At 39.0% G+C, this 19,047-nt stretch overlaps 1 protein-coding gene across 1 annotated transcript in view; it reads left to right on the forward strand.

The window, feature by feature from the left end:
• CSMD1 (CUB and Sushi multiple domains 1) overlaps positions 1 to 19,047 on the forward strand; it is a 1,067,000-nt gene that overhangs the window by 325,525 nt on the left and 722,428 nt on the right. Inside the window, exon 3 of the mRNA XM_059842787.1 lies at positions 7,257 to 7,369. Coding sequence (XP_059698770.1) covers positions 7,257 to 7,369 — 113 coding nt within the window. The remainder of the gene's footprint in view (positions 1 to 7,256; positions 7,370 to 19,047) is intronic.

Genomic DNA, 19,047 nt, shown 5'->3' on the forward strand with positions numbered 1-19,047 from the left:
TGTACAGTAGGTAGAAATAGTAAGAAAATAGGAGGCACTTCTGCATGGCCATAGCACAGTGCTGTGGCCCACTGGTTCATTTGTTCAGCAGTCACCAGTCCTAGTGACTGCTGGGCACTTGAATCATGAACCAGCTGTTTTCCTTGGTTGGTGCCTGCAGCTGGGGGGAAGTGCTTGAATCATGAACCAGCTGTTTTCCTTGGTTGGTGCCTGCGGCTGGGGGGTGCCTGCACTGGGCAAGTCCTTTTTCACATGAGTAACAGCCCTACTAGGCCCATCCTCCAGAAGCCAGTGCTCTCTCCCCACGTGGTCCCACCAGGCTCTCTCCCCACATGGTTCCAGAGCCACTGGAACCTGCTGGTGGTCTCACCTTTGCCAGCAGCTGTACCTCCTGCAAGCCCCTGGTCCACTTCCCATGCCTGGGAGCTGCCACCTCTTCAGTTCCCCTCCCAGCTGTGTGCTGGTTTGGCATTGGACAGGTCATGCCATGTGTTCCTGCTCCTTTAGGGACTCCCTGAACTGGTCACAGGCTGCTGTGCACCGTCAGGGCTTCCCACAGCAGACGTGGACCTTTGCTGCCATGGCTCTTTAGTGGCACCTAGAGAAACCAGCTGCTGTTCCTTGAGGTCAAATACAACAAAAGCATTCAGTTTGTAGCTTATTTCTACTTTTTGAATGAACTTGGTGAGTTTGGGTAAAAAGGAACCTTCCTTTATGTCCTAGGGTGACTTTATGATGCTGATTTGTATCCCCATTCATCGCTTTAGCCCAGAAATAAGTTTTGTACTTTTAAGACTGATTCCAAGAACAAAGCGGGGGAGAGAAGTGTGGAGTTAGTTTTCAGAAACTTCACTCACTCCTCCACATTCCTGTTCCTGGACTGTGTTGTCTGCAGCATGGACAGGCAGTGTGAGAGAGCTCTCCTTTGCTTTTTGGTTAGTTTTTAGCTAGCTAAGGCAGAGAAGTTCCCTGGACTCTGGTTTTTTTGGAACTTTTCTAACCTGCACTGGCCTGGAAACCCAGAAGAGAACTGGGACGTCACACCTGTGGCTCACTGGAGCTTGGGACATGGCATTTTCCAGTGCAGGAGGGACTGATAAGAGACTGAGCAAGCCAAGTTACACCCCAAAACAAGAACTTTTTGAATTGACCAGCTCTTCAGAACAGCAATAAGATTTATTTTTAATATTAATAATTTTTTATGCTTGTGAATACTTTGCTTGTTAAATAAATGGGGATTTTTTCACTTTTCTCCAAGGAAATATTTTCCTGAGCCAATTGGAAGAGGAGCCACTTGAATCTGTTTTCTAGCGGGACCCCTTTTGGAGTTTGCTCCCAAATTTGCCCTAAACCAGGACACTCTACTAGCAAAATAATAATGTTATAATTCCTGCAATTTATTTTTAGTTATCCTTGAACAATTTGCTGTCTTTATCTTCCACTTTTCTGTGACTTCAAGAAAAAATTTGATTCTGGGGCAGTGGGACTAAAAAGAAATTAAATATATATTTATCTTCTGTGAAAGAAAATCAATTATAAATTATGGATTTTGTACTAATCTTTTAGTAGGTTCTTGTGCTATCTTTACATATGAGATGCGGTCTCAGGTTTTAAATCTCGACTTCCATTAGGCAACAGAATGGATGTAAATTATTTAGATAAGGCTTCTGTGATTTCACATGTGGCAGGTAAAAGCTTGATATTTTGGAATGGATGTGCTGATCTTTTGGCTTTAAGTACCATTTGGTGTCTTACCCTGTGGGTAACTCTTCTTATTGCTGACAGCCCGTGCCTTTGTAAAAGGTCGTTATGGATATGTGTCCTGTAAATGGGCTGTCATAGCATGGCTGCTGTTTTCTGTGGAATAGGTGGAGTTACCACCTTCTTGTAAATAACTGCTGTAGCTTATCTTCTGTCCAGATATTCAGGTAGTTTAACCCAATTCTAATTATTAATTAGTAGGATAACATAATAATTATTTGACTTTTTAATTCAGAAATTGAGGTGCACTGAAGTGTTCTCTGCTTGTATCAGAGAGGCTGTACAGGGTGCATGTGCCCAGGCTCCTATTGGGGGCTGTGGTGGCTCCGCGAGGGGAGCTGGGGCTGACACAGCCAGACACAGCCAGACACAGCCGGTTCCTGCCGGATCCAGCCGGATCCAGCCGGTTCCAGCCGGATCCAACTGCCCACCACAGGGCCTGGCTGTGCCATGGCTGGGGCGGGGGCACTTCAGGAAACACATGTAAGAAAGGAGACAAAACTCCACCTAGAAAAAGAGGGGAAGAACAAGTGAGAGAAAGAGCTGTGAGACCTCCAAGGTGTGAGAAGGAGGGGGAGGAGGTGCCACAGGCGCTGGAGCAGAGATTCCCCTGAGGCCTCCAGAAGAGGCCATGGTGGAGCAAGAGTAGGATGTTTCCTGAAGAAACCACAGCCTGTGGAAAGCCCATGCTGGGCCAAGGTAAAACTGTGAGGTGGCAGAAGCTGTGAATGAGCCCCAGCCCCATTCCCTACACTGGCTAAGGGAAGTGGTGGAGGAGTTGGGAGGAAAGGAAAAAAGTTGAGCCTGGGGAGAAAGGGTTTTGATTAATCTATCTTTGTTTCTCAGAGTCCAAACATATTTTAATTGGTGATAAAATAAACTAATTTTCCCCAAGTCAAATCTATTTGGCTCTCCTTGTCTGTGATCTCCTGACCAAGGAACATTTCGGACTTATTTTCTCCTTCCCTTCTGTTGATCAGAGTTAGTAAGTGCTGTGGTGTGACACTGGCCAAATGCCAGACACCCGTGGAAGTCCTTTGCTTACCCTCTCCTGCTACCTCCTTGAGCAGAGGAGAGGGAAAAAAAAGAAGGGCTCATGAACTGACATAGTTTTTTTTTTCCCAATCCCTAAGGGAGAGGCATGTTCAAATTTAAAGATACAAAGTAAATTTAGTATTAACAGAGTCAAAGGAGGATAATGAGAACTAAGCCTTTAAAGCACCTTTTTCTCTCCCCCAGCCCCTCCATTCTTCCCACTGACAGCGCAAGGAGACAGAATGTGGGGGTTTTGGTCAGTTTGTCAGTCAAGATGTTCTGCTCGCCCAGGGAGAGAAGTCTTTTTCCTGTTATGCTATGGTTTTCTGTTATGCTGTGGGATCCTCCCATGGGAAAACGGTTATTCCAAAACTCTTCTGGCATGGGTCACTCATCCACAGGGTGCAGTCTTTTAAGGATAGTTTGGAAGCAAGGGCTCTCTCTCTATCTATGGAAGTAGGGGCTCTCTCTCCCTATTCAGGTCTCCCACTAGATGACAGCTTTCTCTGACATGCACCACGTCTGGCATGAGCACTTTTCCTACAGGCTGCAAGTGGATTTCTGCATTCCCTTTAGACTTCATGCATTACATGGGAACAGTTCGTTTTACCGTAGTCCTCACTATGGTTTGGAGAAGAATTTTGGCTCCAATGTTGTAAAGCTTTTCCCCCTCCTTTTTTCGCACTAACCTTGGTGTCTCCATGTTTCCCTTCACGTCTTCCTCCTCTTCTCTGACCAGAAGAAAAACTGCTGCTTGTAGGTACCGTTGTTAATAAGTTCCATTATTTTAAAGATTTTTGAAAAATCTCGCAGAGTTGAGAAGTCCATGTTGTCTAAGTTCTGCATCAGGGAATCACTCATGATGCTTCTGCTGCTGGCCAGGCAGCCCCACCACCACTGTGTGGGCAGCAGTGGCCACGGTGGTGCTGGCACTATTGAACACCTCTGTTCATGTGGGGCACTGGAAAGGCGAAGCTGCCACCACTGCTGCCCCTACCCTTTCACCTGCAGCACGGCTGGCTAGGAAGCATCTGGGTAATCTGATGAAGTTTTCTGTTAAAGACTTTTCTGTAAACCTTTTTTGGATTAGTGCAATTTAAAGATCTCGATAAAATACATTTCAAGTTGACGTACTTGAAGTTTCCTCACATATTTGCCTTTCCTATAGTTACAACCCACTCCAGAAGATGAGGGTAACCCAGTTTCTTATTAATAGAAACCTTGGGGGAGGTTAGAGTTAAGCAAAACTGAATGACTGGTGTTTATATGTGTAGGGTTTATTTTAGAACAATTGCGTGGCAAAGGAAATCAGGTGTGTGGCCCTTTTGGTTGGTATTATCTTTAGTAACATAGCAATGTAAAAGCATAAAATAAACACTTTAGAAAAATGTATACAGAAAAGAAAGAGAGAAGGAGAGGATCAGAGTAGAAAGATACCACTGCCCATGGATCCGGCAATGAGACTTGATTGTCTGTGTCTTGGTCAGAGTCATGGTGGTCCTCTTGGTCTGTTGCAGGTGGGGGGAGCCCATAAACCATGAGCTCAGTAGGTTAACTTAACTTCAGCTTTAGGTGGAAAGCCCAGGTACCACTCCTGGGGATGGGCATTTTATACTCTAGGAGCACCGCTGGTCTTTCACAGTCCTCTGGTGGAAGCCCCCAGAACTGAGTCTGGGCATGCTTCTGGAGTCAGGGGTTTACAACACCTTCCAAGACATTGCCTCTCATGTCAGCATGGTTGGGCCAGTTATGCCCCATCTGAAGGGACGAACACCTTTAGACCTACATATGAACACCCCCTCTCAATGTAAATTTCCCATGTCTTCCTCAGCAAAGGTAGATGGGGGCAGTTTTAGAACTGAGCCAGTTGTGAAACAGGAAGACATTAATGGTAAAGAGCACTGCCCTGCCTCTGCAGGGTCTGCTTCTTACCTGCCTTCTCCCTTACCTGGCTCAAAACCCAGCACACATATAACTCCTTGTCCCCCTTGGGTGGGTGGGTGTGCAAACCTGGCCTTGCAAAGCACCATGCTGCCTCCACAAATGGCAAGAATGTTTTAAGTCATTAACCATTAACATTCCAGTCTCTAACACCTGTAAGTCTGCAAAACCTTTAAGTTCACTGACTTAGGCTATAAAAGAATGTATTTTTCTTCCTTTAATGTGAATTGCAATGTCAGCCTAAAGAATGATCTTCTGGTATTTCAAGGAGGATGCTATAGAAAAAATATATTTGGCTCCTTAGAATCCATATTGTAGGAGTGACACTTAGACTCAAAGCAGGTTGGTGTAGAAATCATACCAATAACTCAGGATGTCCGCTCACACCTGAGATAAGTTCATTTATATGAACCAAATCCAGACCAAGTAGAGAAAACAGGAATGAGAAAGCAAAAGCTTTGTAGTTCTGCACTGATACAATTTTTTTTTTTTTTGGTCTTTCTATTGTGGGGTCTTTTTTTAGTTCTCCCATCCAGTGTGAAATGTTGAGGCTTGCTGCTTCTGACTCAAGTTGATTTTCCTTTCTTCCCCTACAATGCATGCTAGTTTCCTGTTATTTAGCAAGAAATGTTAGATGCAGGAAATATTTGTAGTGCTATCCAAAAAAATCTCCAAAGCCCATCCCTTACAACAGGAACTCTTTGAATCACTTCTCAAAGAGAAGCAAGACATATAAGATCAGAGAATACATACCTAAGTTAAATATGAGCTGTCAGAGAGAACACTCCAGATGTAGGGCAAAAGAGATAACCACTCTACTTTATCAAATAGAACAAGAGGCACATTTCCCTAAAAACTGCAATGTCTAGTGAAGGTGAGAGAACATACAAAAGCAGGAACATAAGATGTGGCAAGCCTTATGGTAGTTCTGCAGTTTGAAGACTGAGGGGAAAATCAACCTGGTTATTTCTGGAATTGGAGTAAATGAGGTGGAAAAGAATAGGAATATTATTTTGACAAGTACACAGAAGGTAAAAAGATTAGAGCAAACAGCTAATTACCATATGGGAGAAAATGTTTAAAATGAAGGGAAGAAATTGCAGAAAGCTTTTTGCTGACTTATGTTGCCTTGACTGTACGTCTTTATCTGTATTTAAAAGTCTTACTCTGATCTCTGACTGCTCTATTTGCTTTCCGAAGCTCAAAATTGGCAAGAAATGGGAAACCACCTGACAGGCGCAACTGAAGCATGGAGTTCCTCCTATGTGTTTTTATATATGAAAGAGGTCTTTAATAAACCTAATTTTGCAAAGAACATCTAGTTCAGTGACACTGCTCTATTAGTATATTGCTTACAGTCATTCTCTTCTGTAGTTCTGGATGCCAATTGATGAACTATAACTTAATTGTACCATAAATTTCAAGGACAAGATTTTTTTGTTTTTCTCTTTTGGTTTTTTTTTTGGTTTTTTTTTTGTTTTGTTTTTTTTTTGTTTTTTTTTTTTTTAAGACAGGAATTGTCTTAACCACCTAGCTCTTAAAAAAAGGCTTTTTGGTGTTTTTTCTGTGTTTGTTTATTTGGGTTGTTAATGATCTTTTTCAATGTCTGAGAAGCTCTTTCAGGGTGAAATTTGAACAAGAGCTGGTTTTCTGGCAGGATAGGGTTATCACATACATACTCAATCACATATCCCTATTGCACAATACAGAAATTAACCAGTTATCAGCTAAGCCACCAGTATAGTTTTGTTTTTGTGGGACAGTAATGGTGTCTTATATCTTACTTATGATAAACTAATCATTAAAAAACCATCTCACTAGTATCAGCCAGGTCTAAGAAATTGTGTTTAGTAATGTTTCAAAAAAGGATTTAAACATTTTTCTTCAATCAATTTTACCCTCAAATAAATCCAGATTTTGGGAAATTGTCTTATAAGCAATATTGCAATATAATTATAGCTTATCCAAAATTCCATATTGTATGTAAAGGTTAGACTACCAGTAAGAGGAGAAATGTAAGGTAATTTTTTCTGAAGCTCTTAAATGGAAGTGTGGTGGTCTTTTGTTTTCTAGTCAGTTAATGTTTACCACACTGTGCATATGACTCCTATGGTTTTCTGAAGCAGCACCTGGAGGACAGACAGGATAGCCTAAGCTACGTCAAATCATAGGAAATATCTCTGAGTGAGTCAAGACCTGAGTATCTACTTCTTGGTGTCCTAAATTTACCTGTCTTCATCTTAAAATGAGTCCTAACAAACAAACAAACAAACAGTCTCCAGTAGGTCTTTCTTTCATTTTTTTCTGGAGAGCCAATAAATGTGTTACCATAGGAGATTTTTAAAGTCAAGGACACCTTTGAAATTTTGCAGTGAATGTTTAGAGATGCATCAGGGTAAAGCTCATAATGTGTTTGCAATTCAGATGTAAAAACATTATGTTTATCATAATGCTCATCACATCTACTGATGGGCTTTATTATAAAAAGTATTAGTAATTTGTGCCTTTTTATTGCACAGGTTATCTGGATTTCAGCTTCCATCATCTATTGTGAGCACAGGATCTATCCTCACCCTCTGTTTCACCACAGATTTTGCTGTCAGTGCCCAAGGCTTCAAAGCTATCTATGAAGGTAAGAACTCCTCTTACTGGGTGTTCACTGTACTTAATACATTTTTTTCATGTTAAAATGTGATGTTTCAATTCTGTTTGGGATTTGAGTAATTGGCTGGTATTGCATTAACTGTGGGGTTTGTTTTGTAGCATGTTTAAAATGCTACTTTATCATAGACATAGTTTTGAATTTTAAATTTGATTTAAACTGATATTGCAATTTCTGATGGGATTTTTCAATGAAATTTGTCAGGTCTCCAAAGCTGGATTCAGAGATGGTCTCATTCAAATGGTTTTCTTTTTATTTCCTAAATTATTTTTTTGGAAGCATCTTTAAGCAATGTTTAACTTAAGCAGTGTAATGATAAAAATGAGAAAAGATATGGATCCTAAATGGTCTTGAAAATGAATCACTAATCTTGTTGTGAAAAATTAAAAAGATGACAACAAAAATATCTGTATATATGTAAAATTAAAAAACAAAAAAGCAGTCAAACTTACCCTGTGGAAGGTGTTAGACTGCAGTGAAGACGCAGCTCTTGTTAGAAATAAGGCCAAGCATTTATGTCTATCAAGAATTATACTCATTAAACTGGAATGATACTTTTTGTACAGCTCAAAGTATCAAAGAAATGATTTTATGAGAACTGCAGCCTTTGTTGGGGAAAATTTACAGGTACAGTCATATTAAGTCACCTGCTTGTTGGATTATAAGGGTGTTTTGGGTGTAATTCAGGATTGTTTTCAAACTGAGTGTGTGATGTTGCATTGGTTGTTTTCCAAACAAACTCTGTGTATTTGGATTTTTTTATGGCATTTTTAAAATTCATTCATGGAAAATGCAGAACTTCTAATACTGAAATTTGTAGAAGGCTCATTTTCAGATTACTTTTCAAACTTCAAGTGATTTTTTCTGTGGTTTCATAGACCTAATCCTTGACTGAGAGTGTTTATTCTGAAAAATTTGCCTATAATCAGTTAAGTGCCTGAAATGTTTTTATGATGCAGTTGATGTGGAACTGAAGGTAGAAAGTAGTATGGTTTGATGGTAGCTCTTTACTAGGAAGAGAATTTGCAAGTGTGTAAATCCATTACATTGGTCACCACTTTAGCGAAAGTCACAGTACATTAGAGACCACAGGTAGCTTCAGGTGCTTGGTGAGCCTTGATCACGTTTTTCTAGGACTGTCGAAACTTTACCTTCCTGTCTTGACAGTGACAGAATCTACTCCCTATTGATATATATCTTTCTTTCATATCTCATTAATGTTCTGAAATGATAGTGTTTTTTAAAGCCTCTTCTTGAATTGAATATGCATATTGAGGGGATTACATAGGTGTGAAAGATGCGAAAGACAGGGGCAAAGGAGGTGTCATGAGTAGCTCAAACTTCTTTGTTTTGAGATTTTTCTCTTTGGGCGGGTAGCTCACAGTATGTCTGTCCTTGGTAGCTATTCCCCCCTTCCTTGTCCCTCAAAGCCTTAGCATCTGGTATGTCAGCTAATCAGTCTCTTATTTTTTAACTAATATGGGGGCTGTGAGAAGACTTAGTTTCATTGCCATAGCCTTTATTATCTTTACAAGGTAAATTGAAAAGGAACATCAGAAATCCTGAACACATCAGGAACTGTTTTGTTGCCTCAATAGGAAGCTGCTTTCTACGCACCTCTATTATTCTCTCCTATGAGATGCATGCAATAGCATATTTCATTCTTTTATGCAATCTGAACAGTTTGTTTTTTGTATTGAAGAGCACAGTGAAAAAGGCTAAAGGACATCTCTTGACTGTCAACTTAGGAACACATGCATGGAGCTACAGGCTGTAATATAATGACACTTCCTGCTGGCCTACTTTCTTGTAAAAACCCCAGCAGGAAAAGCTGTAATTAACAGTGACAGACAGCACCACTTTCTGGTTGAACAACACTGCCCCCTTTCAGATTTAGGGCTGTAAACCTGGCATTGTCAATGAACCTTAAATTGATGTCAAAATGCGACATCCAGCTCTGGAAAAAGTGGTGAATGTCACTCAAGTGACAGCATTTTGCTCTAGAGACAGGCAGTGGGTACTGATGGTTCTAGAAGGAATTGTGGCAGTGAAGGGCTAGGTGTTTTTTTGTGAAGGCTTGGAATGATTTCTGCTGCAACGGTCAGCTGATTTGCCCCATAGTTTAAGAACTTCCATAACTATTCCCTAGACAGTTTTTAATAGTGACAGCTTCTGGCTTCTGTGTCATATGTGATTTTAAGACAGGTGTTCAGTTCCTCTAGGACAGGGGAATACAGACCAGATATTACCAGTCAGTGGAAGTTTTTATAATCACTCTGCCTGCTACCCATCCCTGGCTACTTTGCTTTCCTAAGCTGTATGTCTATCCCTGGTTTTGGCCAGCTCTTTCATTCTTCTCTTGAGTAAGTGAACTGCTGTTCAGTTGGAAGCAAGGGGAGCATTGAAGTGCTAATGAATGCTGTTGCCAGCTGAGAGTTTGGATATTATGGGTTCGGGATGCAGAGTTTTAAAAACTCAGTAGGGCACTAAACCAGGAAACAAGGCAAGTGAACCACTTCATTGGTGATCAAATGGTCTCTGAAGATATACCCATACTTGGTATCCCTAGCAGAGAGAGAACATTACATCCTCATCCCTGGACTAAGATTCTGACCTGTGCCTTAAACTTAGTATATTCTTCTTATATGAGCTCAATTCCTGTGCAGTAATGACATAACTGGATCTTTTGTGTTTTTAAAATGTAGACATAAGAATGAAGCTAGTGGAACCACATTATGGCACCTTTGAATATTGCTGGTATTACATTAATTAGCCTGGTGTCAACCATATACCATGTGGATATTAACATTAACTAAATCAGATCTTTGCGGCGGTAGACCTGAGACTTTAATGACACTGATGCAGTTGGGCAGTTACTGAATTCTTAGGCTGAAATGTAGGTTCATTTACTGGATTGTTGTAGTGAGTTTTCTTTGTTTGGCAGGTTCACTGCTCAGTTTGTGGTTTTGTTCACTGTTTAACTTGTGGTTTTGTAATCCCCCTGTGTTGTCCTCCCCCTGTCTTCGGAGAGGCACAGGCTCCTCATTTTGTATCTTGTGTTTCTAAAATTAGACATACTTCCTCATTGTTATTCAGTTTAGTTAGATGTCAATCTTTTTGTTTGTCACTCAGCCACTCCCTACCAAGTTTTAATCCCCAGTCTTCCCCGCTGTCAATCCCTTTTATCCCTGCTTCCCACTGTGTGTCAATCCTCCTCCGAACCTGCGCTCTCTTCTGGAAAATTCCCTGTCTATCCTGTGTCTTTTAGAACCCTACTGGTTTACCCAAGCCATGTCCCTCCCTATTGCTCCCTTATTGGTTCAAGTGTAAAATGTCCCACCTTCAGCCCCTCCCCAACCATACCCCTATTGGCTTGCTACCCTAAACCCCGTTTTCCTGAGTGATGTTGTAAAAGCTCTTGTTCGCCCCCAGTCTTGGTCTTGCGTGCTGGTCATGAGATAAAGCTGCCCCAGCTTCACCCCAAGACCCACCCGTGCTGCTGCCTTTTTTGTTCCTGCGCCGAACCACTGCTGGTAGCTGGGATTTGCGGCGCTTGTGAGGGGGATCTGTTGTGCCCCGTTGTCATCGTCACCTGGCCAGGGCATGGTCAACACTGCGGTACTGGATCTTTTTTCCAACACATTTGTATGTGTGGTTCTGAGATTTTTAACTAATAATTCTTTAATTTTTTTTTCCCAGTGATCACATCTGCTAAGTTCTGGTACTTGAACTGTTCTTATTTTCTAGAAATAAAATTATCTGTGGAAGATCCAAACATCTGATTGTATCAGTAAAAAGGACAATGAACTTCAGAAGTAGTAAGTTCAGTTTATAGCTTCAGTCAGCTTAAACCATTAAATGATTTATCGACCCTTACAACCACTGTTTAATATAAAACCATAATTTTTTAGCAGTGGAATTCGAGAATTGAGAGATAGTTCCTTTTTCTGTAATATGTGTTCATTCTTTATAATAGCAGTAGAATCATAGGAAATAGCTTTAGGCTTTGCAGGGACTGCAGAAGGAGACAACAAAGTATGTGGACTTGGGCAATTTTACTTAATTCCCTGGTAAAATCAGTTTTATTCCTAGTTTTCTAGAATGAAGTTAACAAACCATTTTTAAAAAGGTGCTTTGAGGGCTACATACAAAATTAAAAAATCAGCATTGCTGTACTATTATAGTAGTTTTCTTTGGAAAGTCAGAAGTATTCCTCCCATACAGAAAACTTGCTTGTATTTGGCAATAGAGAAAAATACTCTTTAAATTACAGCAGTATCTGAACTGCTATGCATATTTATTATTTGATAGTATTTCTTTTATTAAAGTACTATGGCCTACTATTCAGAGAATCCAGCTGTCAAGTGGAAAAATGTAAAGTACAAAACTCATTTCACAGTATGTTTCTAGTCATCAACATAAAATGAACCATTATGAAGTTTAGTTTATATTTGCATATACTAGCATCTATTACGAAACATTAAGATGCCCTCTAAGGCTAACAATGCTTGGTTCTTTTTAAGGGGTGTTTTTTGTTGATTTGTTTTTTGGTTTGGGTTTGTTTTTTTTGGTCTAGTGGGGTTTTTGTTTGTTTTGTTTTCTTTGGGGGTTTGAGTTTTTTTTGGTTTTTTGGGGTTTTTTTTGTATGTGTGGGTGTATGAGATTGTTTTTGTTGTTTCTAACCATATTTTGTAGCGTAGGATTGGTGAACAGTGTTTAAACAACATGCCAGATGTACTGGACTTGGTGTTTGTTCATACCTTTCCTTGACCTCTGTTCTACAGAAGCAGCTGTTCCTTGCCAGACAATAAAGCTGGAAGAAAGTCCTTCTGTTCTACTTGCCTGCAGGCCATATTTCCTTTTTTCTTTTGTTCTTTGATTTCTCAAAGCTTTCTGCTCACTCCCAGCATTAACATTTATACTGTCAGTCACCTCATCCTCCCTTATGCACCTTCCCAAAGCTGCTTTTTAAATCCCTTTTGACATCAACAGCAGAAAGCAGTGATACACTTCCATTCTGTATTGCCTTTGAAAAAATTATCTGTTTTTTTCACCTCTGGTCGTCTTCTTCTTGAGTATCTGTTATGTGATAGGGATTGTTTTGTTTTGGTTGGTTTTTGTTTTGTGTTTGGTGGTTTTTGTTTGGTTTGATTTTGGTTGTTGCTGTGTTTTTTCTTCTTTTTTTTTTAAAGTTCGATACTTTTGGCTATGTAAATAAACAAAAAAAAAAGAAAAATTTCCCCTACCATCTTAGTATGAGTCTTTGAGTTTGCCAAGGTAATTTTCCCAACACTGTGACTTTTTCCAGTTAACATGGATTCCAGTGAAGATAATGGACTTCTGGACTCAAGCTAACATTTTTTGTGTTTTGCCTGTTTCCCTCCATCAAGTACCAGAATACCTTTTCTGCACTCAATTTTAAGAGTAAAATTTTCCTTGTCATTTGTTCAATGCTCGAACTGCTTGCTGCTTGTTGTTCATGAGTCTGGTAAATGGCTTTGTAGTTCGCTCAACAAACTCTGATACCATGATGAGAGTATTTAATTCTGGGAATGGATGAATAATCCAATGAATAATCTGAGGCAAATATTTCAAGTTCTCAGTAGGAAGCAAAATTGGCAAGAAAATACCAACTTTATGCAACTTGTACGCATAATAATTCCTGCTATTCAGTGTGAGATGAGGAGTCTCCTGAATCTTCAACCATTGCCAGTTAATCTCTGTGGTTTGGTCATGGGTGCTCTTTTATCTATTAGACCATATTTAATTTTCATAGAATCATAGAAGATTGGAGGAAATTGTAAAAATCATCTATCTCAAAACCTCACCACCAGAATGGGCAGAGAACCGTTCCATTAGCAAATTCAATCATTGGAACAATTTTGATTGTTCCAGTGATATGAAAATGTGAATGACTTGTGAACATCAGTGGATTAGTACCTCCAGCTCAGAAAAGCTCCGAAAGATTCTAATGTGTATCTAATGATGAAATTCAGAGCTAAGAATTTTGTCCTATATTCTCTTGTGTGCATTTTGGGAAGGATTCAGTTTGTCACTCCCAAACCTGTAAATATTTTCTATTCTGCTGTGGTTTTTGGAGACAAAAGCAGTGTAAATTCTATGAGTTTAATTTTTTTAAATGTTAAAGGCACAAACTGCCTTTTTCTTAGCTTTTGTTTGTCCAGAAAACTTAACTAACATTTATGCTGTAGTAAAAGCTGCTGCTGTTATAAATGTAATATTGACATTTTTGACATTTTTTTTCCTGTTAGTGTAATTTGCTATAAGACCATTTAATAGGTGATATATTTCTGTTTTTAGTTAAATACTTCTTGCTATTTTGGTAATCTGCTCTTTTCAAACTGAGATGTTTGTTGAACCTTTTATCAATATGTGTTGGTATATGCACACGATAAAGTAAACCAAAAACTTTAAATAGTGAAAGCAGAGACTGAAAAAGGACCTTTATTTACGGCTGAAATTTGTACTTGTATCTATCTAGAGTGAAAGTGATTGTTTTCTGAGAAGGAATTTGGATATAGATTTCCTTTGTCAGCTGCAGTCTTTACAAAGGAAAATGTTTGGGTTTTTTTCTTTCTTTAACAACTTTTCTTTAAAATAACGTATTTTTTGTAGTGGTATCATATGAGTGACTGTTAATGATGACATACAGGAAAGAAATCATAATGCAGTTTAAAAAAATCTGATATTTCATGTATCACACCATGCCATAATTAGTAGCAGCAAAATCTCAGGGCAGTAGAGGTCTAGCAGGGCTATGAACCTGTTCTGTAGGACCTCTGCTACCTAATCTAGAATAGTGATTTAGATATGAAAAGATTTTTAACAGTATCAAAAAAAGAAAATTATTTTTAAACCTACATAAATTCAGAAAATTCTGGAAAATGAAATACTGTGTTTGTGAGGAGAGATAAGTAAAATATTCTGCTTGTGTTCTGAAGTGTATGAATGGTTTGAAAAAGTGAAATTCCTTTCACTTAAATGTTGAATTTCAGCAATATTCAAAGGACCAGGAGTAAGAAATCTGGAATGTTATTTCCTTAAAATGTCCAGGGGCAGAAATTTCCCAATAAAAGGTTCTAGGAAATTCTTTCCTAGAAAAAAATACACTGAACTGAAAACTGTGACAGAATAGACCCTATTTGAATTGTCTAAAAAAATTAAATGTTGTAGTTCTCATTCTCAGTCCGTGAATTTTGTATCTAAAGGAAGAATGACTTTTATGTTTTATTATGACCATTATGTCAGTCAATTTGTAAGGTATGTCAGCTCTGTTCTGCTTTCCAGCTTTCACACAGGCTAGGTCTTTCCAGCTCGATCCTTAATGAGAGAAAGGCATCCTTCCTGTGGCTGGTAGCCCTTGAAAAAGTAATTACATGTTTTAAGATAAGTTCTTGGGACTGTCTTTTTGGCTGCCTCTGATTCTGGAAGGGATTATTTTGTGCCTTCTGGTGACTTATTGATCCATGTAAAAGCTGCAGCGATTTTTGTCCTTGGTACGTAAATCAGTAACAAACACCCTGTTGTTGGTTTGTACCTTGTAATGATTTAGTGGACTTGTAGCCTCCCTCCAAAAAATTCTTATTTCTGCTACTATTTGAGATCACAAACCCAAAAGAAAAATGTTTTGGTAAAAGTGATCTTACTAGAGAGAAGTATTGAGTCAATCCTCTGCTACTATGACATGGCAGTCCTAAACCAGAGCAGCACATTCTAGCATGGAAAACAGAAGTGGAAAGTCAGTGTAGTAACAGGATTGATTCTCTTTCTGTGTAGCCTAAAGAACTTAGTACAGTGGTTTCATGCTGCTGCTACATCCTGAGAGATGATCATCCCAACTGTGCTGATATTAATATCACGTTTCATATTCTTTCGTGTCTGTCTTCATTGATGTGTGTTCGTATGACTAATATTAACTTGTGAAAAACACTTCAAGAGTTTTTTGAAATGTCACAATTATCTAAGTGCAGTCATTGCCTCATCTGAATGAGTATTAAAGTTATTGTTGGGATTTAGCCCCAGGGGGCAGCTGAGCACCACTCAGCCCACTGGCTCCCCAGTACCACAGTGGAATGCAGGAGACAATTGGAAGGGTAAAAGTGAAAAAATGCGAGGGTTGAGATAAAGACAGTTTAATAGTTAAAGCAAAAGCTGCATGTGCAAGTAAAACAAAGTAAGGATTTCATTCACTGCTTCCTATTAGTAGGCAGGTATTCAGACATCTCCGCAAAAACAGAGTTCTATCGTGTCAGTGGTTACTGGGGAGGACAAATGCCATCTCTCCAAACATCCCTGAGCAATGGCAGCCCTAGCCAGACTCCAACCCTGCCCGGTGGATTGCAAAGCATGACACCATATGGTATAGAATATCCTTTGGGTCAGCTGGGGTCAGCTTTTCCAGCTGTGCTCCCTCCCAACATCTTGTGCACTTCCAGCCTAGTCGTTGGCAGGACAGAAAAGCCTTGACACTGTGTAAGCTCTGCCCAGCAATTTCTGAAACCTCCCTGTGTTATAAAAACTGTGTTCATCACAATTTCAAAACCCCATTCTATCTTCTATGTAGAAATTAAATTCTGTCATAGCTGGAACCAGGACAAATGTGCAGTGTGATCTAAAAATTCCATAGATCACTGTTGTAGGTAGCTTAAACAAAGAACCCCAAAGAAACAAACAAAAAAATAAAACAAAATAAGCAAAGCCCACTCCTACTGAATAGAAAGAAATTAGCTTTGCCTCTCCTGTTCAAAATTCTCTAGTCCTTCTATCTGGACTTGAATTTTTGTTCTTTTGAAGCTGAAATAGTTTGATAAGTAAACAAGATCAAAACTTCCATAGTTCTAAAATTTTGATACATTTTTTTAAAAAAAATTCATCTATGCAAGGAATTTAGGGAATTTGTTTCTTCTCCAAGTGCTTTTCTGAAACAAGCCATGCAATGTGACTTAACAGAGTTGGCATTTTTGTTTGTTCAGTTTTACAGCCAAATGGGATTTGGTGGAATAACTTTTTCTTCATAGCCTTGCAGATTTGCAGTAGATAGAATTTTAACTAAGGAGCCTGTGTCCTTCCCTACTCACTCCATATTTATTGCAAGCAGCAACTGATGTGCCAAATATCAGCATGCCAGTAGTTAAAGAAGAAACCTGTTTTCTGATCAAACTCCATTTTGCCCGAACTTTCAGCTCTGGGCTTAGGCTTTTCCTTTTTACCAATGTGGAACTCAAAATACTGCCAGCATATTGTGCATATTGCCAAACTACTCACAGGAGATTTTTGATGCATTTATCTATTTGGTTGAAAAGTTACATCCTAATTTCTTTATTACTGGATATACTCAGTAGTGCTAACTTACCTTCAGATGATCCCAGATTAAATACAGCTGTAACTTACATAGATTTTAATGAATCTGACTATGACTTGATTAATTTGTGGCCTTATTTGTAAAGCAAGTTATTTTCTCCTTTGGCTGGCACAAAGTAGGTGAAGTTGTAAGGGACTTTTCAACACTCAGATAATAAAAATGCATTTCCAGCTGTACCAGTTCTGGTTTGTTGTAGTCTTTATATTTGTCCTAGGGTGACGTTATAATGCTTGTATCCCCATGGGTGTGTGCTGTTTATGCTAGATATTATGTTCTGTGCCTTCAAAACTGGCTCTGAAGAGTGAATGTTTTGTTTTGGTTTTGCCATCAGCTGCTCCCCCATGGCTGGCTGGACACACAGATGGGGCAGTACATAGTGCTGCTTTTGGCTTTTTGCTCTTGCTCTTGCTTCTGCTTGCTCTTGCTTTTTTCTTCTGCTCGTTAGTTAGTTTAGCTAAACAGTCCAGATTTTTTCTGGACTTTCTCCTTTCATTATTTGGACCTACTCAAACCTGCTCCAGACTGGGACCTGGGAAACACTGAGAGTTTGCACCCTGTGGCTGCAGCAGCTGCCCCAGCGCTGGCGGGGCTGATAACAGAGTGACCACCCCAGGAGAGACTTTCTGAATTTGTCATCTTCTTCAGAGCGGTGAAAGAGTGGTGTCATCCGGTATTGCTCATTTTGTGTGCTGGGGTTGCTGTGCCTGTTAAATAAACAGGTTCTTTCCACCTCTCTCCAAGGAATTCTTCCCGAACCGGTTGGGGGGAGGGGCCGTGTGGGTTTGCTTTCTGGAGGGACTCGCATTTGGAGGTTTTTTCCAAAATTTGCCCTAAACTAGGACAATATTGCTTATAGTTTTTTGTAATCTATTTTTCTTAACTTCAAATAGTATCGCTTTTTATTATGAAAACTATATTTCTTCCTTTATGGAAAAGTCCCTGCAGCTTACTAAGAGCTACTGTGGATAAATACTTTGTATTTATTATGAATCTGCCTCCACTGACAAAGATTACTTAAGGATTTTATGTCTTTTGTTGCAAAAAATAAAGAAAATTGAAAAATCTCTATCTCATCTGCAATCCTTGTTTCCAGATTTTTATTCTTGTAAACTGGCAGAAGGTGAAGTGTGATGCTGGGTTGAATCAGTATTTCTGGAATGAACCCTGTGGGTTATTAGGATAGAAAATAGGAAGTTGGATTTGCTATGTTACTGTAGCCAGCAGCTGTTATCCTGATTATTTAAAGGTTGTATAGTTTGCTGTGTTAGATGGATAGTTAGCATATAGATACAGTCACATACCTTGCTTTTCATCTTCTCTTGTATAACTAAACCATTAATAATTGCACTTTGAATTAATTTGTTTTTCATATCCTTCCCATATATTGAAGGTTTCATTTGCATAACTTTTCAAGTTTTCCTTCTGCAGTTTGGATAATAAGGCAGATAGATGGAAGTTTACAACAAAATATACTCATCAAAACAGGCATGTCTAAAGTTTTGCTAAGGTGCTGATCTTGCTTAGTAATGAAGAAAATAGCTTGTAAGTCACTAACTTGTTGATTGTGAAGAAAATGACTAGATTGCTTATAGTATACATAATGTAGACACTGCATTTTTAACTGAAACTTTTGAGATTTATTCAAATCTATCACATGATCCTCACATCCATGTTTTTGTACTATCTGTTAGACTACTTTGTGTATTGAATATCTAAATACCATTTTCTCACCCAAATAATCTCATTAAATTCATTAGGTATATGTGTTGCTATAAATGAGTCTGCAAAACCATTTAGAGTACTTATTAACTCTCTGTTTTGTATTTGTACCCTTTAACACTTTGAAATCTTTTATCTTGTATATAGTGGAAGACTTCCTAAAACATTTATAGAATATATAATGCATGGAATACTTTAGAGAAATCTTGCCTTAAGGTTCTTTGAAGTTGGCTTATAGGATTGACTTGAAAAGTGCTATGGAGGCTTGGAAGGTCACACAATCTCCTTGACTGTATTAGATCTTTGCCTTTCTTACAGTTGCTTAACAACACAAGGCACATCTGTGTTGTGTCAGTGGATTGTAAACCTGAAGTCACAAGAAGGTTAAAGCAGCAGTTTTGGATATGCAAAAATCTGATTTATGGGGAAAAAGTCAGCAATCTTTCTGTGTGTATCTGTGGAATCCAAAATTTTTAGAGTAATCAGTCTTGAGTATCTACTCATTATTAGTCCAAATGAAATTTTTACAGAAAATGGGAAAAGAACA

The sequence above is a fragment of the Haemorhous mexicanus genome, chromosome 3 (genome assembly GCF_027477595.1).
Source record: "Haemorhous mexicanus isolate bHaeMex1 chromosome 3, bHaeMex1.pri, whole genome shotgun sequence".
Taxonomy (NCBI): Eukaryota; Metazoa; Chordata; class Aves; order Passeriformes; family Fringillidae; genus Haemorhous; species Haemorhous mexicanus.